Genomic DNA, 18,375 nt, shown 5'->3' with positions numbered 1-18,375 from the left:
CATCAAAAGACTTTTACCAAATCACACATTTAAAAGTTGAAAACTTTTGGAGAGAGGGAGGTCTGTCTGGATCAGAGTTACCTGTAGGTATTCACTGTATGCTTTCCTCTGGGCATTACCGTGCTTTTGATCATTGCCTGTATAAGGTTTTAAGGATCCTTACATCCCCTTTTTAAGTAACTTTTTAAGGGATACAATAGAAAGAGGAGTTTGCTTAGCGTGAGATGTGTGAGGCTGCTATTTCAGTATGTGATATTGAACAAAACCAGGAAGATTATGATAGGGAAAAGATTTGAAATTGTCAGCCAAACATAAACAGGTGTTCCTGCACCCTGTGGGAGAGTTCTCAGGGACTTGAATGTCAGCAGTCAGACTCATAATCAACTTAGCCTTTGATACCGTTTCTGTAGAAACTGCAAGCTAGCCAGGCACTGTAGAAATAAAAAAGAAAGATGCTATTCCTTCCATGAGGTTTCTTCCACTTGCAGTATGCTGTCTGCTTTATAAAGAGTCAGAACTTTTATAGGAAAGGGAACACAGAGAGGTTTTGCAGTTTGCATGCAAACATTAGCATTTCTGCACTGAGGCATGGACCTGCCTGTGCTGGGAATTCTGAAAATAACTGCATCTTGCTTAATTTTCCACAATCTCTACAGCTTCAAATTGGTCTCTTGTGCAAGAATACCTTGTGCAGAGTGTCTGGAGCCTTACAAGACAGAGCTTTTATTTTGTTTGAATTATCTTATATGCTGTAGCAGCCTAATGAGTTTCAGTAAATGCGATATTGATGTCAAACAACAGAGAGAGATTTTGAGCAGACTAGAGGTCAGGTTTTGCTTTTTGGCACACTGAGTAAATTGAAGCACCTGCCACAGCTGGATTAGCCACCTGTCTGTGCCTCAGCTATTTTGGAATATGTGAAAGGAAAGGTTCTTTAAAATGGATAACTAAGAATGTAACAGGCAAATGCTTTCCATATGTTTCTAGCTTCATTTGCATTCACAACAAGAAAGAAAAGTGGGTTGGGAGAGGAATTGGAGTCTAGAGAAAGAGCGTTGCTATGTTTGTGCATATTTCTGCAATGTGTTCATCTTGAGTGATCATAGTGCTTCACTGGGTTTTTTCACAGTAGCAGATAAGACATTTGGGTTGCTCCTAGCACATCTGCTTCTTGCAAGTCGTATCATTGCCTAGAAGCCTGAGCTATATCTCTTTAAAATAAGTGAATCCCTCAGTTCTGAACAGATTTTTTTCATTGTGGTCTGCAACAAGATAGAATAATCAGGCCAGAACTAAGAAAGCTCCCAGGAGAATCTCTCTCTATGTTGCCTGCAGAAGAGATTGTTGTGTTGCCAGTGCCTAAGAGGTCCTATGGGCAAGGTGTGGGAAGGCAGTTCAGGTATATCCTATGTTGTTTATTATAGTGTCTCAGCTCCTTGTGACTTTGCAGGGTGCTGGGAGGACAGAGCCTTCCAGACAGGGTACAGAAATCATACTGTCAGTTAATACTACATTTCATCATGGCCCTGAAGGCTCAAAGATAACAGGAATTATTTAATAAGTAGGAGTGAATGCAAAATGACAATGAATTTTGTTTAACTAAGAAATACTTGTGCCTGTGTAAAAGTGAGATGAAGATGAGGGGAAAAACCATTCATAAATTTATCAGCTGCTCTCACTGGTACCATCTGAGACTGTGAGCTCCAGCTGGGAGCAGCTAGCAGCCACATTCAGTGGCAGGACTGTGCAGCCCTTGCTGGTTAGCTGCACAACCCCAGCATTATCTCTGTCTTTACTGGTTGTAGCCAATTTGCTTGCCATACGTGAACCAGATGCCCAGCAGTGTTACCTGGAGAAGCTAGGATAGATCTGGGAAGACACTGGGCTAGTGGATACAAATCACTGCAGACTCTTGGGGAAGTCTCCTTTTCTCTAATAAAATCCCCATTTTGCAACAATCAATACCATGCTGCCATCCACCTTAATGAGTGCAGTTACTTCTTGTAGGAGAGTCCAGAACGTGTATTATCAGTGCCTTTCTAGGAAGCTACCAAGTCTGTAATGTCACCACTGGCTCCTGATCTTTAGCAGAGAGGTAACCCACTGCTCACCAGTGCAGTAGCCAAGAAGGCAAGAGTCGTAGGTATTCAGGGCATACAAGTAGTAGATTATGCTGCCTTAGATGTCTTGAAGACTGGACACTGAAAAATAGATAAGTAGCTTGCAAGAATTAAGTGCTGGTGGCATCTGAAACCAGTTTATATGGCAGCTTCTTTTAAAAAATGGTGGTACTGTCCATGTCTGTGCCACATTTAGTACTCTCCACCAGAAAGAACCTATGTAAGTCGATGGGGTGAAGATTAAATAATCTTATGGATGTTATAACCCCTGACAGCGAAGGTTAGGCTTCTAATGGGATATGATGAACCCTCTAAGCAGATTTTAAAGTATCATTGCCTTTGGCTATGTTGAGTTATTGCTATAAAGAGTTAAAAAATACATTATTCAATCTTATGTTTCCCAGAGTAGCAGCATTGTGGTTTGAAAGTTTGAAAAAGCTTACTAAAAAGCTTATCAATATGGAAATATGCCTAAAACTGGCCTTCTAAAATCTCTACTATTTCTCTTTGTTCAGTTGTGAGTTCCTTACAAAACTACTTATAACTCCTGCCAAAATTACAGGCTTCTCTGACTCTTCCCTCATCCTGCAGCAGCTTAATTGAATTCTGTAAGTGATGTAAAAATGCCATTTACAAAAGAGAGATTTATTCTATCCAGGCAGTCTGCATTTCTTCCAAAGCACTGGAATCTTTCAGTCTTGCGTGAGAAGAGAACTTCTTTCTGGCATTTATGGGTCAAATTGCATAATTTTTTTTTTTAGGTTTTCAGGACTTCAGCCTCTTAAGGAGTGGAAAGGCCAATAATCTGTCTTCTTTGGCTGTGTTGGGAAGGGAAAAAGTACATATGAAACAGAGATATTCATTCGTTTTCCAGAAACTTGTATAAGTGATTTAGAGCATCTAACCAGATGTCTAGCTCTTGGTGAACTCCTAACGAAGTTCAACATGAAAGCTGCTTCTGGGTTTTTTTCATATGACATGGTGAAATTTACCTTTTTTTTGAAGCAAGGGTGTGACTTGGGGGTTGTTTACAAAACGGTTTTGAAGACATTCCAGAAAACCAAAATATCTTCCATTGTAAACCTCACTTTGAGATAAATTTGGTTTAGAAAGTACTACTTGTGCGATTCTTTACCTTGTGTGGAAAAGGAGAATCAAATACTGCTTAAGAGTGCCGCATTTCTCTTTGCAGGGTAGTACCTTGCAAACCATTTCTTTGGGGTTGCTCACCTGCTTGTTGCAGTTGCTCAAGTAAGCCAACTGTTTGAGATCTACTTTTTTTTTTTTTTTTTAAACCATGGTGATTTATTCCCCCCACCTCAGCTTTTCACTCAGATGTTTTAGTTCCTTAGCATTGTACAGCTCAGGGGCCTCAAGTACAACTTTATCTTGAAAACAATGGGTGAATAGCATAATGCAAAATAGGAAATCAAACAGCCAGCAATCTGGCCCTCAAAACAGGCTGTGTTTATCCAAATAAAATTTCTTTCCCACTTCCCAGCCATCGCAGCCGCTGTTTTTAGGAGGAAGTAGCTCAACTCAAAGCCAGGTGGCTGCATTGTCTAGACCAAAGGCTTTCAAACCTGGTGATAAGAGCTGCAGAAAATTTAAAAGGTCATCTTTGTTTCTGACCTCAAAACAAGCCATGCTGGTACAGATGAAATTTTGAATGAAATCTCTGTGAAGCTTGTCATCTGCATTGAGATAGCGATAAAAAAAAAAATTACTAGTTGTTACATAGGTCAGATACGATTCCACCTCTTTTTCCTAGTTTTATTGTCTGTGTGAGACTTTGAAAGGAGTGAGAGCATGCTTTGGTACTAAGAAACCTTTAAAGGAAAAGATGGTTAGGATTAAGGCTCTTAGAAGTAGGGTGCCATTTTAATTAATGGTAGAATCTTCTTTAGGACTTGTACATCGAAATGCTAGCTTTATGCTACAAAGTTACGCCTCAAATGATGTTTTCAATGGCTTGAAATGCTAGCAGATTGTTTTCAGGTAGCAATTTCCACTCTTTCTTTGAAGTGCAAACTAAAATCAGTTGCACAACTGGAAAACTTAATTCCAGAGAAGTTATGGTGAAGTAGTAGCAAAGTCATCATGGTAACCCCTTCGGCAGCCTAATTTGCAAAATTTTGTTATAGTAGGGTTGGCAGTTCATTCCCACATAGATCCTCCAGTCTTTATAGTTTTAAGACTTTACTTTTGAAATGGCAACATCTGACCTTGGGGGGTGCTTTTGCATCACACTTAATTGCTCAGCTGTAATGGAGACAGAACTAATTAGATTCCATTTCAAGTATGTTCTTGTTCCTTTTTCATAGGAATAGATGATGCAGCTGAATACTGGAGGGTTTGGATGTTTGGCTTTTCATTGTTCACCTCCCCACATGTTGACTCCCTTTATATTTTAAGCAATAAGATGTGTTTTGTTTCAGTATGATTGCTCACAGTCTAAACACAGAAGTAGATTGCATGCATTTGCTCTTATATCACTCAAGGAAAGGAGTAAGGTTTACTCCTGTAAGACTTCATTTGATTCTGCATTGTGATTTTCATACTGAAAACTCTTTTTGTGTTTGTGACATTTTAAGGTGCTGGGAACCCGAATTGCAAAGTTGCAATTGTAATGGGCAAAACAGAAAACTCCTCAGCATCCAGGTAAGGATTCCTGGGAGATTCAAAGAGTTACCTGAAACTTGTTTCGTGGAGGAGTCACTGCTTCCAGAAATTTTAAGTGAAATACTGGTCATTGCCTTGCTCAGTTGGATGTGCTCGTGAAATACAAGCAAGTTTTAAACCTGTGCACGTGTCTGCTGCTGACCAAGCTCCTGTTTTGCTGTCAGCTGCTGCTCACTGGCACCTCCCAATCCATTCACTGTCACTAGCGCATATCAGCATGCTCCACCCACTCCATCACCCTGGCTCTAGTGTTTGCACAGCTGTGTGATGGATTGAACTGGAAGTTTTAGGGGGTTCAGTAACTGTATCTTGGTCACATTAGTTTTAGTCTGCATCAGTTGTTCAACCAACAACTATCTCTGGCTTATGATTTATTTTACAAGTATGGTACATAAAGCAGTTAACAAGAGGAAGAATTGCCTGCTTAAATGATGATAAAAACAAACTTCTTAGCAATTCCCTGAACAAAACGTGTAAAAGTGTCGCATCAGAGATCTGGTGTTACCTAGTATGTTTTTCACAAAGTGGCACATCAGAGACCTGAAGTTATCTAGTAAGTTTTTCACAAAGTTATCTGTAGGTGTAGAAAGTTAAGTTTAAAACATGTAGTTAATTTGTGAACTCGCATGAATGGAGAGCATTGCACATCTTATTCAGGCCTAATCATTCCATTCCTGTCTGCGTAAATACAATACTTCCTTGTTCTTGTTTAAAATAAGTATGTTGTTCAACTCTTCTTACTATCAAGCTAGAATTACCTTATACAAGAAAAAAACTGTTTGTGACTGGTTCCCTTAAAATCACACAGCTTGTAATACAAAAGAATTGGAACGCTTATATCTGAGTTGGATTTTAGCCCAAATTCCACTGATTTTATCTCAAGATTTTAGATTTGCCTATGTTCCACTGAGGACTTAACAGTAACTTGCTTACAGCGTGAAGGACATTTTGTCCGGCAGTTGTACAGGCAGCGGCATCTGCTGAGCTCTTGGGAAGTGAACAGAAGTTCGTGGCGAAGTTCATGTGGTGTTGTACTTGCTAGAAGTGGGAGCCGAATTCAGGGACCTTGGGTGTCACCTCCCATTATGGGTGACTAAAATAACTGACCTTAAATGTTCTGAAGGAATTTAACCATGAGGATATTTTTCCTAAACTATAGGCAAGTCCAGACAATGGTGGTGATGATGATAAACATATTTTTTGAACAAAAAAGAAAGGTGGGAGAGCAGAATGGACTGGATGGTACAGAAGTACTTGCACAGTACGATGGCAGAAGTAGTTTTTTAGTTGTGGTGCATTAGATGCCAGTAGTACATTTTTATTTGTTGACCACTCATTCAAGAAGTGTTGAAGCGTGCAGGAAGGCAGGAGGCCTGTAGTCAGCATTAGATAAACGTCAGCAAGGTGGTTTTGAGAGTCCTAAATTAAAGCTAGAAAATAAAAAAAGTGGTGTGAGGGGACAGAAGGGAGGCTCAAAGTTAATCATAACTTGTGGGTTTTGTCTTGATCAGGTACAAGCAGCACAGTATGATTATTGTTCCCATGGACACTCCAGGAGTGAAGCTGATAAGACCCCTCTCAGTGTTTGGCTACCTGGGTAGGTGATAATATTTATCATCTGTATGTGTATTAATTTGGTAGCAGTCACAGAAGCTGCAGTAATGAACAAACTCTGAATATGAAATAAATCAGTTAAATGCATATATAAAAAAGGATTAGGAATTGAAGGCCTCTATTTTTATCCTCCACTTTACCATGCTGTTGTGTTTTCTCTGTCCCTGTAGATGAGATCCATGGAGGACATTTTGAGGTACACTTTAATGATGTGCGTGTACCTCTCTCCAATATCATACTGGGTGAGTTTCAGTATTAATTCCTTATTTAATAAATACAGCAAAGAACAAAGTTTCATGAAACAGTGGCTTAGATTTTATATTAGAAAAAAAATTGATACCGAAAGTGTGGTGAAGCATTGGAACAGGCTGTCTGGGGAAGCAGTGGAATCTCCTTCCCTGGAGGTGTTCAGAAGATGTGTAGGTGAGGCATTTTGGGATATGGCTTAGTAGGCATGGTTGTGTTGGACTTGATGATCTTGGAGGTCTTTTCCAGCCTTTATGATTCTATGATTTATTTTCTGAATCACAATAAGTTATTGTAAACAGCTGTGGTCATTTGAGCCAGGGTCTTGAACAGCTGTAAGAGGGAGCCCAGTCTTCCTTTAGCAGCTTGCCTGCTGCTTGAGTATAACTTGTTCAGAGCAGAAAGGTGGTTGAAAGAAGTGGGGCAGCTGTAGCAGCCATAGAAGATCATTTCCGTGAAGTAGAGCAAAGCAGAGACTGTCAGTGGCTTCTTTCCCCCAAACCAGTTCTCATAACTTTTACACCTTTCAAAAGAGCATCCTGCTGTGGTTCATGGCCATCCATGCCTGCGTGCCTGCAGGCTGTGCAGAGCTGAAAAAAGAAAGAATGAGCAGGCCATCGCTGTGACCTTGTGCAGGGAGAGCTTTGCTCTGCTTGTCTCACTTAATATAAATCCTAATTTCTTCTGTTTCCTCTTGGCTATTTTTATTTCACTGGAAGAGCTTTCTCTCTGGAGTAGCCCTAGCACTGGGAAGCCCCAAAGTCTTCCCCCAGATTCTCATACCAAATCTCATAGATGTATTTTTCAGTGCAAGATTAACATCATTAAATTGGGTAAATCAGATGCTCTCAGAAACCATCTTGGCGTGTCCTTTGTGCTGTAAGTATTGATAACAGTGTGTCATTATAAATCTAGTTGGAGTAAACAAGCAACAGTTCCACAAAGTCAGCTTTTAAGAAGCTTGCTTCTAGCTCTGCTGTGATGAGGCATCATCTCAAGAAGGAAGCAAAGTGTCTCCATGTGCCTGTTTTTCTTTCTGACCAGGTGAGGGCAGGGGGTTTGAGATAGCTCAAGGCCGCCTTGGTCCAGGCCGTATTCATCACTGCATGAGGTCCCTTGGTGCAGCTGAAACTGCTTTACAGATAATGTGCCAGCGCGCAGCACAGAGAGAGACTTTCGGGAAGAAACTGTATCACCACGTAAGCTCCCTCTTTGTCTCAGTTCCTGTGTTCCTGATATCACCCATTGTTTTGCCCACACTTCTAACTCTAATAATGGATGCTGCAATAGATGTGCCCTAACCTTGGATTGCTATTCATAATTTTCCTCTGGTGGCAAATGAGAAAAATCACATCGCAAGGCCCCCATTTTTCACTGTAAAGCAGGGTTGTTGTTTTTTTTCTTGCAGTGGATTGGGTTGGATTTGAGCACATGGTTTTTGCCACCATGTTTTTTTCTGTGCTGTTACTTATCAGTTTGAACAGTATTTTTTCAGGCACACAGCTTATGTTTCTTTAGTTACAAATGGAATTAATAATTTTTGTGTATTACATTTGTCATGACATCTCTGCTCACAGTTACCAGAGACACTCCAGGGTCTAAATTGGACTAAAAATTTTACTTATCAACTATTTGTATGTGCTTATGAAAGGACAGACCAAACCAAAGACATAGTGGGATTTTTGGTCTTTTCTTGCTATGGAATTGAAATACTGTTTTGTGAGAGAGACCTTGCCAGGTTAACAAAAAGATGACAGTCTGCTTTTTATAGAAACTGTCAGCATTTAGAACTTGGCCTATCGCATATCAAGTGTTCCTCAGTTATCCAACAGATAGGATGACTTTATTGGAAAAACAAGTAAAGTCAACAGGAAGAGGAAGCTGAATTAGTGTCTGGCAGAGGTTATAGAAAATTATTTTGTTTGTGCAGATCCAGAGGGCGTCATCTTACACATCAGTTTTTCCAGCCATGTCATTGCCAAGCTTCCATTCATGACCATAACCTAGAATTAATAAGTTGGATGAGGTGCATTCTATTTCTCATAAGCTTGTTAAACTGATTTTTGATGAAGCCACAGGCAAGACCTGGAGACGAGCTGCAGAGCTAGAGTAGGTTCTCCACGGCTAAGGAAGGGTGAGGCTGTTGGGTGACAGGCTGACTTGCCACCGCCCACATGGCAGAAGAGCGTGTCTGAACATTCCCAATGGATTCAGAGTGTCTTTGCTGGTATGAACCAAGCTGACCCCCCAGACTCTGCACTGAAGCAAGAGCTGCACATTTGCTGATACCTCCTCAATGTGCGCTTGCAGCCCAGAAGGCCAACCATGTCCTGGGCTGCATCAGAGGAAGTGTGACCAGCAGGGCAAGGGAGGGGATTCTGCCCCTCTACCCTGCTTTTGTGAGACCCCCACCTCGAGTCCTGTGTTCAGTTCTGGAATCCTCAATACAGGAAGGACATGGATCTGTCACAATGCGTCCAGAGGCCATGAAGATGATCAGAGGGCTGGAGCACCTCCCCTGTACGGACAGGCTGAGGGAGGGGGAGTTGTTCAGCCAAGAGCAGAGAAGGCTCCAGGGAGCCCTTAGAGCAGCCTTCCAGTACTTAAAGGGGGCCAGAAGGAAAGCTAGGGAGGGGCTCTTCATCAGGGAGTGCAGGAATAGGATTAGGGGGTAACTGTTTTAAGCTGAAGCAGGGGAGATTTAGATTAGGTAGTAGGAAGAATTTTTTTTCCTATGAGAGTGGTGAGGCACTGCACAGGTTGTCCAGAGAAGTCACTGGAAGCCCCATCCCTAGAAGTGTTAAGACCAGGTTGGATGTGGCTTTGAGCAGCCTGATCCAGTGGGAGGTGTTCCTGCCCATGGCAGAGGGCTGGAACTGAATGGGCTTTAAGGTCCCTTTCAACTTAAACCATTCTATGATTCCATGCAAGAGCGTGTGCCTGAGGTTTAGGCTTCAAACAGCTTTTGCACTGACAACCCTCACACAAACATTTTTTTTTCCTACTGTGACATGTTGCCTGCAGAGGGAAATTACTGCAAGGAGCAGGAAAGGGCTGCCCGGACCGTAACTTCATTTGAATCAAGGGATCTACTAACTTATCATCAGTATGAACAGACAGATGCAGCAGGCACCACCCTGCAGCTGTTTGCCTGGATGTGTAAAGATGCCAGCACGTTAAGAAAAACAGAACTGATTCTTCTCCTTTCCCACCCCTAGTTTTTGTGTATTGGGACATCTTACGCAGAAAGAGAGGTTGTGAGTCCTGGTAACAAGTAAGGAAAGCAGGGAGTAAAAAGCAGGCTTTGAAGGGCTTCAGGAACGGGGCTGGCGGGCAGTGGGTTGGACCAGGAAGCGAGTATGTGCTAGAATTGGGAGTTTTTCTGCCTTTTCATCGTTTCTGTCAGGAAAAGAACTGCTCTGTCTTTAGTAGTTCTATCTGTCAAGTGGTTTTTTTTTTCCCCTGCCTCATATTAGATTACATGCATCAAACCTGCTTTAACTTGCAGAGAGCTGTCTCTAAATGCCTGAACATGCAGGGGGCCACCTTCCCTAGGGCAGGATTAGCCAGGTGCGCTAACAGGCATTGACTGACTGACTGCGTGTTGGCTTTGGTTTCGGCAGGAGGTTGTTGCCCACTGGATCGCTGAATGCCGCCTTCGCATAGAACAGGCACGACTGTTAACACTAAAAACAGCCAGCAAGATGGACATACTGGGCAACAGAAAAGCAAGAAAAGAGGTAAATTTTTCTTTGCCAGGCTTAAGCTGGGACTTGGGGGTGCAATATGTGTGCCTTCAACTGGTTGAAAGAGAAGCTAAAACATTGCTAAAGTTATCCTTTTACTTGTAGAGCATAACTGCATGTTGGAAATAGATGGCCGTAAGCTGGGCTTTTGATTGTCATGAGACTAGGAAGTGCTCTGTTAAAAACCTTGAGATTAAGCTGATAAGGTATTTAAAAATATACTTGAACTTCTTTTATCTCACTTGTCATATCATGATCAGTTTGTTTTGGGCAACTGCAGTTTTACCTTGACCAGGGAACAGGAGAGCTCTCTGGTGCAAAGAGGAAGATGCTGATCTCCAGCAGGAGTGTTTGTTAGGTAAATATTGCATTTACTTATGAACCTGTTGGTGATGAGTTCTCTTCTAAACTGCAGGTAGCCATGACCAAAGTGGTTGTTCCACGAGCTGTGCTTAAAGTAATTGACTGTGCAATCCAAGTGTGTGGTGGAGCTGGAGTTTCCCAGGATTTTCCATTGGCTTCTATGTGAGTAAGGGACAGGGATCTGTTGATTCCAAGCGTTCACTTACTCTGTCTACAACCACCTGAAAGGAGGCTGGAGTGAGGTGTGTGCTGGTCTCTTCTGCCAAGTGACAGGTGATCAGATGAGAGGAAATGGCCTCAAGTTGTACCAGGGGAGGCTCAGACTGGTTATCAGGAAAAATTTCTTTGCCAAAAGGGTTATCAGGCACTGGAATAGGTTGCCCAGGGAGGTGGTAGAGGCACCAGCCCTGGAGATACTTAAAAGACTGGTAGATGAGGTGCACAGGGCTAGGCTTGGTATGATGGACAGGTATGGTTGGACTCTACAACCTCAAAGGTCTTATGCAACCAAATAATTCTATGCATTCCTGTTGAGATAATCTTGTAACACATTACATGCTATTTCACCTCTGTACACCTTTAAGCTGCACAGACTTAAAAGAATTGCTTTTATAATTCAGTTCCAATGCAATTGCATTGCTTTACCCTTACAAGAAAAAAGTCAGCAGGCACTGGACCTGAAGCAGTTCTTATCAGCACCACAGAGGATCTGTTTGTAAAGCTCAGTCTTATCCTTTGTGGCCTTGGGGAGAATCAAGCCTTCAAAATTCCCTGCAGGCCCCTCTCAGTGCTGCCAGGGTGATTTATTTCACTATAGTATCTCCTGTGTGATTGCTCCTTTCAAAAAGTCCATTGTTAGAAAGACAGCTAGAGCAAAGATAGTGCCCAGAGCTCCTGCCCTAACAGGATTGTAAATGCACCCCTAATTCACCTCTTCTGACACAGGTTTGCTTATATACGGACCTTGCGCCTGGCAGACGGGCCCGATGAAGTTCATCTCTCAACCATTGCAAGGTGGGAACTGCTGGATCAGTCAAAGAAGCTGACTGCAAAAATCTAGTGTCAGCATAAAGCCACCTCATACAGCTTGAAGAGTTATGAGAGATTTTGTTCAGTGCAATAATGTCATTTAAGGAGAATTAGATGAATATAAAGACTTGATTCTAACTTGTACATTCACTCTTCACTTTTGTAATAATAATAATTATTATTTAATAATCAGAGGTTTGCTTTTAAAAATTTGTGGAATGCCTACATAAATACTCAGATTTGCCTGGGTTCTTTATAACGCTAAAAAAAACCCCTATTTTCTAACAGGCCTAAAGTGCTTTTACTTGCTGAACCACAGCCCTCTTTATCCTTGTAGGCAAGGCAGTTTTCACTCAGCCATTTCACCCCATTTAGTTTACTGCAAGCTGGAATAAACTGTTAATTATTAATTAAATGACAAACACTTCAGGTAATGCCTTTCTTTTCCCTTTCCAAAGCTCAGCCTCAGCTCCAACCCCTCTCCTCCCTGTTGCTGGTCTCAACTACCCTCCTTTTCACTAATGCTACCTTCAAGTCCTTCTCCCCACTCCCCTCCAGCAAGGCCTGGGGGCAGCACAGAGGGTCTGGGGGGCAGCATGGGGTGGTTTGTCTGCTACTCCTTGCGCTTCTTACTCCTCTGCTTTGTGTCTCCAAATGCATCTCCTCCCATTTTTCCTTATAGGTGCCCCTTTTATCTTGCCTTTTCTGCCTCCTTGCAAGCCTCCTCCTGTCTCCTGGCCCCAGCTGCTCCTACCCTTTCTTCAATACTCCTACGCCTGGGTGGCACCTTCCCCACTAGAAGCAGCAGAGTTGGCACAGGGCTGTTCACAGCCACCTCTGCTGCCAAAACAAGCTCTGCCCTTTACACCCCCTCCACCTTTGTAAAGTTCTCAGAGCTCCTCAGCTCTGCTTCTTTAACAATCCTCTCAGACATCAGTTACTCAAAAGAGAACTTGTTCCTACGAGGCAGATCACAGCTTTCCACAGCCTTGGTTCTACTCCCTCTTAAAGGTAGGACAGTCACTTTTCAACTTAATTCTTGATCAACCCAGTATACCTGAAGGATACAAGTGTTTACTGTTTGCATGAACAAGCCACAGCAGCAGTCTTGGAGCTTGGAAAGAAGAGGCCCTGTTGACTCAGGCTTCAGGATGGGACTGCAGCCAGTTCAGCCGAGCGTTCCCCTGAAGACTGTTCCAGCAAAGGCTGCTCAAGTTGACAGTTTCAAGAGTACCTGGAAGTAGAAGCTTTCTGCAAATAAGTTTCTTCCCTCATATCAACTCATTGTACCTAAAACGAAGATTATAATCTTGTTTTGAGAAAACAATACTTATTGTTTATATTTCCATCCGTCTTAATTTGTTGGGAGGAAGTCAAGAAGAATGCTTCCTAGGAATGTCATTAAGTCAGTGGCTGAAGCTTGTTTCAAAAACAAAAGCACTGGAGTTTAGGAGTTCTGCTCGAGGCTGTCAAACCCTGCACATGTATTTTCCAAGCAAGAATGCCCAGGAACCCTATTTGGCCCCACTCAGATTAAAGTCTCTGCCTGCCCTCTTTCCCGCACCTTCAAAAGAACAGCTACGCAAGACAACTACTTTCATCTCATTAACAAGGCTCTTAATTCCCTTTATTTTAAAATTTTATGTACATATGAATGATCTGTATAATGTACACTCAATATAGAAAGGTTTTATATACTGGATAATGTATAGAACATCTCACAATTACACTAATTTCTTACATAACATGTCAACTTTTAATTTTTTTTTTTTTTTTTTTTGCTGAAGCTTTGTCAATTTGGTCAAGCCAGTTATACAGACAGATGGGTAACGCTGTTTGATCTCAGAGAGAAGAGAATGTTAATGATTAAGGACATCAGTGAACCGGTGCAGGGACAAACCCTTTGCAGGTCATGTTCAATGGGAGTGATCACATCGGGCTGGAAAAAGAAGGGATGCCCTTTCAGAGGGGGGAGCGGTGAGGTCAAAGTGATTTTAGCCCAATTCCTCTAGACTGTAGCTCAACTCCAGTCATGCTAATTCATAAAATATAAAAACTAGGAAAGTTTGATTCACAGTCTTGTAAACAAATATAAAGGAACAAAATGTGCTTATGTACAACAAGAAAAAAAATCCTTGTGTACCCATTTCAGCTGATCCGAGTGCTTTCTTGTGTTACAGTGTGAGAGTTAGAGTCACTGACTGCTTCCTAAAAAGAAAAAAAGAAAACCAACAGTCATAGAAAAAGGAATAACACTGTCATTAAACGTTTGGAAAGGCAGTAAGTTCACTTCAATCTGTTGGGAGGAAAGTGCTCTTCCTCATCACTGGCCAGTCTGCCTTTCTGTCTCTTCCATGAGAATTTCCAGTCCTTAGCTGACATCTCCCACTTCATTGTCTACCGGGGGTGGAACGCTGGGCATTACAGATGAGGTCGTCCCTGCAGTGAGGTAACCAGCAACTCCAGGGCCTTTGGGGAAGGAAACAGAATATTGGCAATTAGTTTTGACTCTAAAGAGCAATTGAACAGCTCTGTTCCTCCTGGTAACACTCAAATCACAAGAGTCACTGAATGGTTTCAGTTGGGAAAGACATTTAAGATCATTGAGTCCAACCATCGATGCAGCCCTGCTAAGTCCACCACTAGACCCAAGTCAAGCAGACCCCTGAAACAAGGTCATCTAAGAACTTGCCCTTGGATTCTTTAGAATGCAGGAACACTGGGAATTAAGGCATCTTAAGTCAATTGAGTGGAGAAGCTTGTGAAGACCTGTTCTCAGGCTTGCTCAGCATTGTTTATTCTATAAATATGCCAAATGAGTTGCAAAAGAATCCCAATGACCAGCATTATGCATCCCACCTTCCATCATGGAAGTGGCACTAAGAGGGGGCGGCCTCCCTTTGCTAAGGAAGGCCCTTTGCTGAGAAGTGTAGCAAGCTCAGGCCCACATGCCACCAGGCTTTCAGTGTTGCAAAGGCTCTCTCCCAGCTGTGTATTTAAAAGGAATCCCAACAGGCTGCCCCACGGACAAGCAGAACTGCCTGATGCTCATCTAGGAAGCTCTCTGTGTCTCCAGCTGGAAAAAATAACACAATTTGTGGGATACACAAGCTTGGTATCAGATTTCCATTCCATTAATAAATCTATGTCAATTGCTATAGGTGTGGTCAGTTTTGCACTGCAGACAAAGCCCCTCTCCCTCAAAGCTTGGAGTTTTAAGTAAGCCATACAGAAACTTAACACAAATGCAATCCAAACTCCTACTGCGACACGAAGTGTTTCTACTGCAGCTCTTATCACACTCATGGTTGTGGAAAACTGCCAACCCGTAACATGTTCCTGCATCAATACAGTGATCAACTTGGTATCGGACCTCCACCCTACAATGTTCATGTCTTCAACATAGGAAGTTTTGCTGGGTCGTTTACTCTCCTCCAAGTCATCCTCACTAAGTGCTCCCTTCATTTCCCACCCTAGATCCTCACACTACAGTCACAACATCAGAGCATGGTTAGTCCCCTTGCGAACAGGCCTATGCCACTACTGCAAGCAGGAGAGCAAAGCAAGCAAGACCTTTGGCAAAAAAACCTGCCTGGCTTCAGAAGGCAACATTTCTTGCCAGCCCAACAGCGGCATCTGCCAAGAGCCAGACCCACTTTTATATGTCCTAGGGCAAAAATTCCACTAGTTCTCTTGCCCTTAAAACTTCTCCATTATGGAGGGTTCCTAACATATTTCAGAAGTTTAGTTTGTCTGCAGTACTGGCAAGTGTCAGCCACTGCAGTTGTTAGTTTTCCGCTCCTGTGTGCCTGAAGGAAGCAAGTGTATTAGTGTTTGGCAGTTTGGGACCACGCGTTTGTTCCAGTTGGGTGACGTGCATGTTACTCGGGATGCAGCAAGTACAGCATGCATTGTGCAAGACGGTATCTACCTGCTTTAGAGAGCTACACAGAAGTTAGCAAGCTGCCTGGCAGAGCAGATCTAAAGCCCACTTCTCAGGTGAAGGGGACTGCTGCCAGTTAGAAGGGAAGGAGAAGAGACACCTGAGGGAAAAAGAAATAAGCAAGGGAAGTTTCAAGGGAAGTGCAAACAGCAAAGCAATTTGAAGCAAGACATAAGGCAGAATACAAGATAAGGCAAGGTTAAAAATAAAGCTTGTTGTTTCATTTCCTTCTATACTTGGCATTTTTACAGCATCTTCATTCTACATTGGCAAGCACTTAAACATCAGGCAATTTAAATACAGCACAGATGGGTACCAAGACCGCCCTCAGTCTGACCATGCCTGCCACAGTTTCAGTTCTTAGCCAGCAACGAGCCAGCATTTATTTTGTGTTTCTAATTTACAGTATTTATGAAATACCAAAGAAATTCAGTACCAGCCGAATCAAGCATTCACTGTTCTTCGTTGAAGTGACATTAAATGGTGCAATAAACAGAAATCTGTTCAGAGCTAAAGCAGAGTCTTTTCTGTGTGGAAAAACACATCAACTTTTGCAATATACGTACTCAAAATATTAAGCACTTGCTTGTAGAATGTCTAATTCATGCCTTGCAAGGCTCTTGCTTCATTTTCTCAAAATATACACTAGTATCTTGCAAGAAACACTTTCCTACCTGTGCGGCCATCTGATTTATACCTCATTAATTCAGTTACACTCAAAAGCTTTACAAGGATTCCTACATAGGGTTAGATGAGGAATTTCCATGTGGCACATGCAAGTGTCCATAGTGACTTGTCAAAAGTCTTTAAAACCTTACCCGGAGGCTATAGACCAAATGGTTGTTCAGCTGATGACAACTGAAGAGTTAGAAGTTTGCATTGTGTATTGCTTTATAGACTAAGGTTGCTACAATGTCATCACAAAATATTTTCAGATCATAGAATGGTTTGGGTTGGAAGGGACCTTGAAGATCATCCAGTTCCAACCCCCCTGCCATGGACAGGGACACCTCCCACTGGATCAGGTTTCTCCTGGCCTTGATCACTTCCAGGGAGGGGGCAGAGCAAGTAATCTGTGACAGCAAAGTTTTGGCCTGTGATACAGCAGAAGGTAGTTATTAAAGATGTGTCTATCAAGTGCTGCACATGAGTGAACAAAGAACCAGAATTTGATTTGCTGTGACGTGACTGTTGTAGAATTATGTCCACACTGTGCTATTACCAGCAAGGAAGCTCACATCGGTCATTATCTTTGGTGTGCACGGGGCGCACACATCGCTAGAACACTCTTCTGCTTTGCTCGTGGGACTGCAGTGGCGCCATGGGATGCCATTTCCCTCTTAGTGGCACCAGCAAGGGACTCAGCCAAGGTGCACCACAGGTACATTTGAGTATATACCACAAGCTCCAAGTACAGGCACGAGGTTGTGCCTGCCATAGAGGGGCCCTGCCTGTGCACCAAGTCCAGCTGGAACACGGTCTCACGCTCCAAGCTGTTAAAATGAGGTCATCCCCACCAGAGAAGAGCCCTACCCGTGCACTGAGCCCAGCTGGAACATCGACTTACACTCCACGCTGTTAAAATTCCAGCTGTTCCAATACTACAACTATGTACCTAATGCTAAAGCACCATAAATCATATGGCGATACAGACAAAGTCTAAGCGAAGGAAGTTTACTCCTCCCCCCAACCTTGGAAAACCGTTTGCTCTAGCACTGAAGTACACCAGTCCTGAGAATGCCTGGAAAGTGACTGCCATTCATTAGTTCTGATTACATGTCTGTTTTATCACTGCAAGGAACATGCGAGACTTGCCATCATCCAGATTCGATTGTTCTGATATTTTAGAAGTAGGTACAGCAAAGACTATGCAGAGAAGTAATTCTCAACTGCAAACAAGTTCAGCTTTTGATGAGTGTTTTAAAAGCCACATGAAGTTTTACAGCCTTGAACACTCAGGCCGCTTGATGGCACAAGCCTGACAATTAACAGTTCAGTGTGATTAAGGATAAATAGGAAAGGCTTGCTAACCTGTGAGGTATCCTGCTGTTTGAGTCTCAGAAATGAACAAGTCATGTTTCTGATCCTTGAAGGCACTCCACACAGAAGAACGGGACAGAATTTCATTTACCTACAGGATTTGAAGAGATTAACATAGTAAGCAAGTGACATTTGTAGCCTTCTAAGGAAAGAAATTAATTTTCTAGAACCAAACCATTCTGAAGGAATTACCATACAGCATGGCAGGAGTTCAGCCTGCAATACAGAATCACACATTTCCAGGTAGACTGTCGCAATTTGCTTTGCCCTTTGAATTGTGCAGCTAAACACATAATGCAGAAGGCACACAAAGAGAAGCCATTTATCAGCTTGACCTTCTCCCTCTTTCCTTAGTCAAGCAAGAAGCAAAAGCAACCCTCCAAGCAGCCACTTGCTGTGCATCTAAGGCAGAGAAGGACTTTTCCTGTACTATAGCAAGATAGAGCCACCTTGGAAGAAAGACCTAGCCCTAGTTTCCCTCCCTTTGAGAAAGTTCTCAACACAAGGATAAGAGAAAAGCACCAAGAACTAGCCCAGCTACCGGGACAAATTTTATCAGCTGGAATATACATCCACAATGTCACTGCAGTTG

At 42.6% G+C, this 18,375-nt stretch overlaps 2 protein-coding genes across 4 annotated transcripts in view; one reads left to right on the top strand and one right to left on the bottom strand.

The window, feature by feature from the left end:
- Positions 1–13,638, top strand: part of ACAD11 (acyl-CoA dehydrogenase family member 11) — a 34,548-nt gene extending 20,910 nt beyond the window's left edge. The window contains exons 14-20 of the mRNA XM_069860025.1: positions 4,715–4,781; positions 6,314–6,399; positions 6,587–6,658; positions 7,707–7,861; positions 10,286–10,402; positions 10,824–10,933; positions 11,717–13,638. Of these exons, the coding sequence (XP_069716126.1) occupies positions 4,715–4,781; positions 6,314–6,399; positions 6,587–6,658; positions 7,707–7,861; positions 10,286–10,402; positions 10,824–10,933; positions 11,717–11,831 (722 nt within the window). The 3' untranslated portion in view covers positions 11,832–13,638. The remainder of the gene's footprint in view (positions 1–4,714; positions 4,782–6,313; positions 6,400–6,586; positions 6,659–7,706; positions 7,862–10,285; positions 10,403–10,823; positions 10,934–11,716) is intronic.
- DNAJC13 (DnaJ heat shock protein family (Hsp40) member C13) overlaps positions 13,396–18,375 on the bottom strand; it is a 57,138-nt gene continuing 52,158 nt past the window's right edge. For 2 of the 3 annotated variants that reach the window (XM_069860023.1, XM_069860024.1), the window contains 2 exons: positions 17,775–17,874; positions 13,396–14,269 (listed from right to left, as the gene is read on the bottom strand). In XM_069860023.1, coding sequence (XP_069716124.1) covers positions 14,172–14,269; positions 17,775–17,874 — 198 coding nt within the window. In that variant the 3' untranslated portion in view covers positions 13,396–14,171. Of the gene's footprint in view, positions 14,270–15,731; positions 15,844–17,774; positions 17,875–18,375 lie in introns of all 3 variants that reach the window. The other variant, XR_011337668.1, reaches the window with a different exon arrangement.

This window comes from Phaenicophaeus curvirostris, chromosome 6 (genome assembly GCF_032191515.1).
Source record: "Phaenicophaeus curvirostris isolate KB17595 chromosome 6, BPBGC_Pcur_1.0, whole genome shotgun sequence".
NCBI classification, from domain to species: Eukaryota; Metazoa; Chordata; class Aves; order Cuculiformes; family Cuculidae; genus Phaenicophaeus; species Phaenicophaeus curvirostris.
Note: the sequence above shows the minus strand (reverse complement) of the source record. Positions and strands in the feature narration are given on the sequence as shown.